This window comes from Scomber japonicus, chromosome 3, assembly GCF_027409825.1.
Source record: "Scomber japonicus isolate fScoJap1 chromosome 3, fScoJap1.pri, whole genome shotgun sequence".
NCBI classification, from domain to species: Eukaryota; Metazoa; Chordata; class Actinopteri; order Scombriformes; family Scombridae; genus Scomber; species Scomber japonicus.
Window position 1 is genome coordinate 33,056,090 of NC_070580.1, and position 7,500 is coordinate 33,063,589.

Below are 7,500 nucleotides of genomic sequence, written 5' to 3' on the forward strand. Positions count from 1 at the left end.
AAACACCTGGTCTTTTTTCAAGAGGAAAACTGAAATATAAATCACTTGGCTCTGGAAAAAAATCAACTTTATCTCACATGCTTGTGGGAAAAGCATCTACAGGAAATACACTAATGCAACATGTGTTACTAATACCAGAAATATTAAGGGCCTGAGCATCTAATGGAGCTGAAAGAGCCCGAAAAGTCATGAAACTTTGCACATATGTCAGAACTGGTAAAAATGTTGCTGCGATTTTGGCGCCTTTTTTGAAAATAATTTCCAGTATTTGTCCAAAAAGGAGGGAAAATATGCAACCTTAATAATCACTCATCAGCCTGATGTCTCCTGATGTCTAGTTACCTGTCTTATCCCTGCCTAAAACAATAATGAATTAATAATAATAATTAACTTTACTTCTAGAGCACCTTTCATACAAGGCATTTAGCTCAAAGAAAAAAACAGTAAAATAACAGCAAATAAAAGAGAGATTTCGTAAAATTAGACATTAAAAAAAATAAGGAAAAAAATAATTGCATCTATTATAAGTCAATTAAAAAAAGCTCAAATTTCATGAAACAAATCTGATGTTTTTCTGCCACTTCTGCACAAGTTAAGGTGTCGACTCATGTTAAATATAAACTGGCTGTTTTGGGGAAAAGTCCGAAATTGAACTCCTTATTGTTGTTGTGATATCAAATAAAGTTTTTTCCCACACTCTCTCTCAAGCTTTGCTTTTTGAGGGGAAACTCGGGACACTTGGAATATTTTGGCTTAAAGATCAAATATGAAAGATAGTGAATATTTTTACTGGAGGCCGAAGATTTGTACCATCGCCAACATCTGTTTAAATCCATTTAACATCAACCTGTCTCTTTCTCTTTCTCTCTCTCTCTCTCTCTCTCTCTCTCTCTCTCTCTCGCTCTCTCTCTCTCTCTTATTCTTCTTCTCTCTTTCAGGCCAGTTTCATCTCATCTGGTAACAGAACGGACATTTCTCTGGACGACCCCAACTTCTGGCAGAAATGGGCCAAGATTGCAGAAGTGGAGATCGACTCCAAATCGGAGAAGGTATGAAAAAAAAAAGAGAGAGAGAGAGAGATGGAGAGAAAGAAAGAAAGAAAGAAAGAAAGAGAGAGAGGAGAAGAGGAGGATTAAGGATTAAGGAGTGTAAGAAGGAAAAGAGATGGAAACCAGAAGAAGAAGTGTAAGTAAAGATGGGGAAAAAAGGAGATGTAAAGGACATTAATGGAGGTGAAAAAGGGAGGGAAGTGAAGAAAGGATGGATGGATGGATGGATGGATGAATGGATGGAGAGGGAGCGATAAAGGAGGCGCACTTCCATCTTAGTATCAGCTGAGGAGCAGTGAGGAGCGATGAGGTAATGGTTTAAAGGGGAAATGAGGGAACAGCGGGAGGCCAAAGGAAAGAAAGAATTGGATGTGATCCAAGTCAGTGTACACAAAGAAAGAAAGAAGGAGGGATGAGAGAGAGAAGGAGGGAGGAGGAGGAGGAGGAGAGGGGGAAATTAAGCTGAGCCCCCAAACAGTGAAAAGAGTAAATGAGGACAGGATTTTGGAAATGAGGGTAAAGGAAACATGCTCTTCCTTTTGCTTTTATCTTTACCTTCTCCATCACTCCTCTCTCTCTCCTCTATTATTTCTCCTCTCCTTCTCCTCCTCCTCCTCCTCTTCCTCTTCCTCTCCTCTCCTCTCCTGCTGTCTACTGTCTCCTCTCCTCTCCTTTATTCTTTCTCCTCTCCTCTCCTTTATTCTTTCTCCTCTCCTCTCCTCTCCTCATCCTCCTCTTCCTCTCCTCTCCTCATCTCCTCTCCTTCCTCCTCTCCTCTCCTCTCCTCTCCTGTCCTCTCCTTCTCCTCTCCTCCTCCTCTATTATTTCTCCTCTCCTTTCCTCCTCTTACTCATCCTCTCCTCCTCCTCTCCTCTCCTCTACTCTCCTCCTCTATTATTTCTCCTCTTCATCCCCTCCTCTCCTCTGCTCTGCTCTCCTCTCTTCTCCCTCTCCTCTCCTCTCCTCTCCTCTCCTCTCCTCTCCTCTCCTCTCCTCTCCTCTCCTCTCTTTCTCCTCCTCTCCTCACCTCTCATCCTCTCCTCTCCTCTCCTCTCCTCTCCTCTCCTCTCCTCTCCACTCCTCTCCTCTCCTCTCCTCTCCTCCCTTCTTTCTCCTCTTGAACAGATGGACTGCCTTAATGAATGAAGCAGATTGCACACTGAGCACTGCTACAGTCTTCATTACGTGTGTGTGTGTTTATATGTGTGTGTATATATATGTGTGTGTGTGTGTGTGTGGTGTGTGTGTATGTGTGTGTGTGTGTGTATGTGTGTGTGTGTGTGTGTGTGTGTGGTGTGTGTGTATGTGTGTGTGTGTGTGTATGTGTATGTGTGTGTGTGTGTGTGTGTGTGTGTGTGTGTGTGTAGTATGACTTGTGCCTTGAATCATTAATGATGTCGCCCCTCTGAACTAACTAATGTGTATATTTGTCTTTTTTTAGTGTCTCTTTTCCTTTTTTTCCTTCTCAGATAAAAAACGTTGACACATTTCTTTATCTTCATCAAAACTCTTCCTTCCTCCCTCCCTCCTACCTTCCTTCTTTCCTCCCTCCCTCCTACCTTCCTTCCTTCCTCCCTCCTTTCCTTCCTTCCTTCCTCCCGTCCTTCCTCCCTCCCTTGTTCCTTCTTTCCTCCCTCCCTCGTACCTTCCTTTCTTCCCTTCCTTCCTCCCTCCCTCCTTCCTTATTTCTTCCCTCCCTCCAACCTTCCTTTCCTCCCTCCTTCCTCCCTCTCTCCCTCCTTCCTTCTCTCTTTCTTTCCTCCCCATTACCTTCCTTCTTTCCTCTGTCCTTCTTTCCTCTGTCTTTCTTTCCTTCGTTCCTCTGTTCCTTTCACCCTCCCTCCCTCCCTCCCTCCCTCTACTTCTTCCTTCCTTCCTTCCTTCCTTCCTTCCTTCCTTCTTCCTCCCTTCCTTCCTCCCTCCTTTCCCTCCTTTCCTTCCTTCTTCCTCCCTTCTCTTCTTTTTTTTCCTTCTCAGATTAAAACTTTGACACATTTCTTCTTCATCTTCATAAAAACTAAAGTCTGTAAACTTCAGTCCTCTCTTCTTCTCTTCTCTCCGTCTCAGGAGTCGTTGGTGATCGACACGCCTCGGGTGAGGAAGCAGACACGCCACTACAACTCCTTCGAGGACGACGAGCTGATGGAGTTCTCGGAGCTGGACAGCGACTCGGAGGAGCGACCATGTCGGACTCGACGGCTGGGCGAACGCAGCAGGCGTTACCTCCGAGCCGAGTGTTTCAGAGTGGAGAAGAACCTGCTCATCTTCGGGTAGGAAGCTGAAATCATTCATGCTGTTGAAGGAAAATCACTCAAATCCTCAAGTTCAGAGTTTCAAAAGTACATTTAGTAAAAAAGTACTCCGGTAAAAGTAGAAGTACTGATTCAACTTCTTTACTCAAGTAACAGGAAGAAACATTTCAGACTCTGAAATGTATTTAACCTTCCTGTCGTCCTCTCGTCTGTTTTGAATGTTCCCTCCTTCTCTCTTTCTTTCCTTCCTCCCTCCCTCCCTCCTTCTTTCCTTCCTTTCTTCCTTCCTTCTTCTCTCTTTCTTTACTTCCTCTCTCTTTCCGCCCTTCCTTCCTCCCTCCCTCCTACCGTCCCTTCCTTCCTCTCTCTTTCCTCCCTTCCTTCCTCCCTCCCTCCTACCGTCCCTTCCTTCCTTCCTTCCTTCCTCCCTCTTTTCCTTCCTTCTTCCCTTCCTTCCTCCCTTCTTTCCTTCCTCCCTTCCTTCCGTCCATCCTCCCTCCCTCCTTTCCTTCCTTCCTCCCTCCCTCTCGTCCTTCCTTCCTTCTTCCTTCCTCCTTTCCTTCCTTCTTCCTTCCTTCCTCCCTCTCTTCCTTCCTTCCTTCTTCCTTCCTCCTTTCCTTCCTTCTTCCATCCTTCCTCCCTCTTTTCCTTCCTTCCTCCCTCCCTTCCTTCTTCTTTTTTCCTCCCTTCCTTCCTTGACTCGAGGACAACAGGAGGGTTAAGAACAAAAGTACAACTCGACAAAACGAAAATAAGTTCTCGGCACACAAATGGGACAGGTTTCCTCTTTTATCAACAACCTGCACAGAAAATCACTGCATCACTTTATTTAATTATATTTAATTGTATTGTTTGTTTGGTATGGCTATTGTTACTTTATGTGTTTTAATTTATTTTAATTATATTATTAGATGTGATTTTGTGCCTCCTGTGAGCTGTTATGTCTTTTTTATTTGTTCTTCTGTGCAGCACTTTGGTTCACTGTGTTTATTTTAAAGTACTTTACAAATAAAGTTGGATTAGATTGTAATGATTGGTATCAGCCACCTTCCTTCCTTCCTTCCTTCCTTCCTTCCTTCCTTTCCTTGCTCCCTTCCTTTTGTCCTTCTTTCCTTCCCTCCTTCCTTCCTTCTTTCTTTCCTTTCCTTGCTCCCTTTCTTCTGTCCTTCTTTCCTTCTGTCCTTCCTTTCCTCCTTTCCTTCTGTCCTTCTTTCAATCCCTCCTTCCTTCCTTCCTTCCTTCTTTCCTTTCCTTGCTCCCTTCCTTTTGTCCTTCTTTCCTTCCCTCCTTCCTTCTTTCTTTCTTTCCTTTCCTTGCTCCCTACTTCTGTCCTTCTTTCCTTCCTTCCTTTCTTTCTGTCTGTCCTTCCTTCCTTCCTTCTTTCCTTTCCTTGCTCCCTTTCTTCTGTCCTTCTGTCCTTCTTTCCTTCTGTCCTTCCTTTCCTCCTTTCCTCCTTTCCTTCTGTCCTTCTTTCAATCCCTCCTTCCTTCCTTCCTTCCTTCTTTCCTTTCTTTGCTCCCTTTCCTCTGTCCTTCTTTCCTTCCCTCCTTCCTTTCTTCCTTTCCTTCTGTCCTTCCTTCCTTCCATCCTTCCTTTCCTTGCTCCCTACCTTCTGTCCTTCTTTCCTTCCTTCCTTCCTTCCTTCCTTCCTTCTGCAGGAAACAAACAGAAATAACGTGTGGAGCATTTCTGCAGCACTGAAATGACCATAAAACATATTTTATTATAGGTTTGAATTGAGAAATATAAAACATCTGATATCTAAAAGTTCCTCAGGGAAGCGTAGCATGACACACACACATCCATCACACACCTCGCAGCTATAATCTTAAAACCTTATGGGGGACAACAGTTTAATAAGCAATTCAATAAAGCTGAACTCATGAGCTCATAATCTGTTGTTTACAAGCTGGGCCTCTTGAGTTCGCTCATGTGTGACCGTCAATGAGCCCAAATACAACACAGCAGATTCTACACACTGCTGCTTTCAAATGTGTGTTTTTATTATTGTTGTTTATCTTTTTTTTTTTCTTTTTTTTTTTTTAATTAGTTGGGGTCGATGGAAGGACATTTTAAACCACGGTCGGTTTAAATGGCATCTGGCAGAGAGAGACATGGAGGTGATCTGCAGGTAAGGATGATTTAAAATGAGAGGAACAATAAAAATATAATAATAATAAAAGTAATTATCAGTGATTTCAGACATTAGAAGCAGAGCTGAAGTATAATGACTCTACACCTGCTGATATTGTTGTTTAAAAGTTGTGTGATAAAACCATAGACTGTATAAAAGAAATGGACGTAACATCCGTGACGTCACCCATTGGTTTGTGGACTGCTGCTCGGAAGCCAATAGTTTTGAATCTAGGCAGCGCCATCTTGAATATTTCACGTGCATGCTGGGAAAAATAAAAACACGGATTCTACTTATATGGCCATGAGGCGGAGTCATGGGCGGAGCGGGGAGGTTGCTATGGTTGCGAGGGCTGGATCTCGAGGACATTGGTCAATCAACCTGTCAATCAGGACGTAGCCACGCCCTAATGCATACCCTGCTTTATCGTCACATATAAAATCAGGGAGGCCAAAATGTCACAAATGAACATCATACTGCATTGAAGAAGGCTTTAAACTAGCGATTGAGACCATAAACACATTTTGAAAACGTTTACTGAGGTTAGAAATCAAGTGAGAAGTTGGTGAATTCTCCATTGACTTGTATAGAGACGGTCGCCCCCTGGTGGCCTTTTCATAGAATGCAGTTCTAAGTTATTTCCGCGTTGGCCTCATTTCAGAGGACCAGAACTCCCCGTCTGGATAATACATATAAATATAATAAAATGTGTTTGTCTCCCTCTCTCCATAGGGCTCTGTTGGTTTACTGCCTGAGACACTACAAAGGTGACGATAAGATCAAGAGTTTCATCTGGGATCTGATCACACCGAGCAAAGAAGGTCAAGACCAGGCGCTGCTCAACCACTCAGGTTTGTGTTTCACTGTTTTACCTTTTTATAAAGGTTTCCTTTATTAAAAGGTTTCCTTCCTTCCTTCCTTCCTTCCTTCCTTCCTTCCTTCCTTCTTTCCTTTCCTTCCTCCCTTCCTTCCCTCCTTCCTTCCTTTCCTTCCTCCCTTCCTTCTGTCTTTCTTTCCTTTCCTCCTGTCCTTCTTTCCTTCCCTTCTTCCTTCCGTCCTTCTTTCCTTCCTCTCTCCCTCCTTCCTTTTCTCCCTCGCTTCCTTTCCTCCCTCCCTCCTTCTCTCTTTCCTACCTTCCTTCCTTCCCTCCCTCCTACCTTCCTTCTTCCCTCCTACCTTCCTTCCTTCCTCCTTCCCTCCTGCCTTCCTTCCTCCCTCCTTTCCTTCCTTCTTTCTCCCTTCCTTCCTCCTTTCCTTCTTCCTTCCTTCCTTCCCTCCCTCCCTCCTACCTTCCTCCCTCCCTACTACCGTCCTTCCTTCCTCCCTTTCTCCCTCCCTCCCTCCTTTCCTTCCTTCCTTCCCTCCTTCCTCCCTCCCTCCTTTCCTTCCTTCTTCCTCCCTTCCTAAATTTGATGCTGGGTCTACAAAATAAAAGAATATATGCAAGTTATTCATACTTTATTATTTTCACATTATAACCTTTTTAAATTTGACTAAGCCACTTTTTTTTTTCCAGGTTTGTCGGCTCCGGTTCCTCGAGGTCGGAAAGGGAAGAAGATGAAGAACCAGCTGAACGTTCCTGAGGTGAAGAACGCTGACTGGCTCGTCCACTGTAACCCTGAAGTCGTTCTGCAAGACGAGAGCTACAAGAAACACCTCAAACAACACTGCAACAAGTCAGTTCACTCTTCATTTATTAACATTATTAAACTATTCTCTTCCTTCCTGCTCTAACATCTAACCGCTAACGGTGTTGATTTAATATTTATTGCATTATGCTTATCTGTTTTTATATCTTTATGAGGACCTTCATTGATATAATGTGTTCCTTAACCTTAACCATCACATTTAACCCTCCTGTTGTCCTCGAGTCAAGGATGGAAGGGGGAAAGAAGAAAGGAAAGGAGGGAGGAAGGGAGGAAGAAGGAAGGAAAGGAGGGAGGGAGGAAGAAGGAAGGAAGAAGGAAGGAAGGAGAGGAGGATGGAAGGGAGGAAGAAGGAAGGAGGGGAGGAAAGAAGGAAGGAAAGGATGGAGGGAGGGATGAAGGAAAGGAGGAAGGAAGGG

General features: G+C 43.9%; 1 protein-coding gene across 1 annotated transcript in view; it reads left to right on the forward strand.

Annotated features, from left to right (window-relative positions):
- The window catches only part of chd6 (chromodomain helicase DNA binding protein 6), an 80,132-nt gene that overhangs the window by 38,426 nt on the left and 34,206 nt on the right, over window positions 1-7,500 (forward strand). Inside the window, exons 20-24 of the mRNA XM_053315615.1 lie at window positions 939-1,049; window positions 3,117-3,319; window positions 5,352-5,432; window positions 6,168-6,286; window positions 6,952-7,111. Of these exons, the coding sequence (XP_053171590.1) occupies window positions 939-1,049; window positions 3,117-3,319; window positions 5,352-5,432; window positions 6,168-6,286; window positions 6,952-7,111 (674 nt within the window). The remainder of the gene's footprint in view (window positions 1-938; window positions 1,050-3,116; window positions 3,320-5,351; window positions 5,433-6,167; window positions 6,287-6,951; window positions 7,112-7,500) is intronic.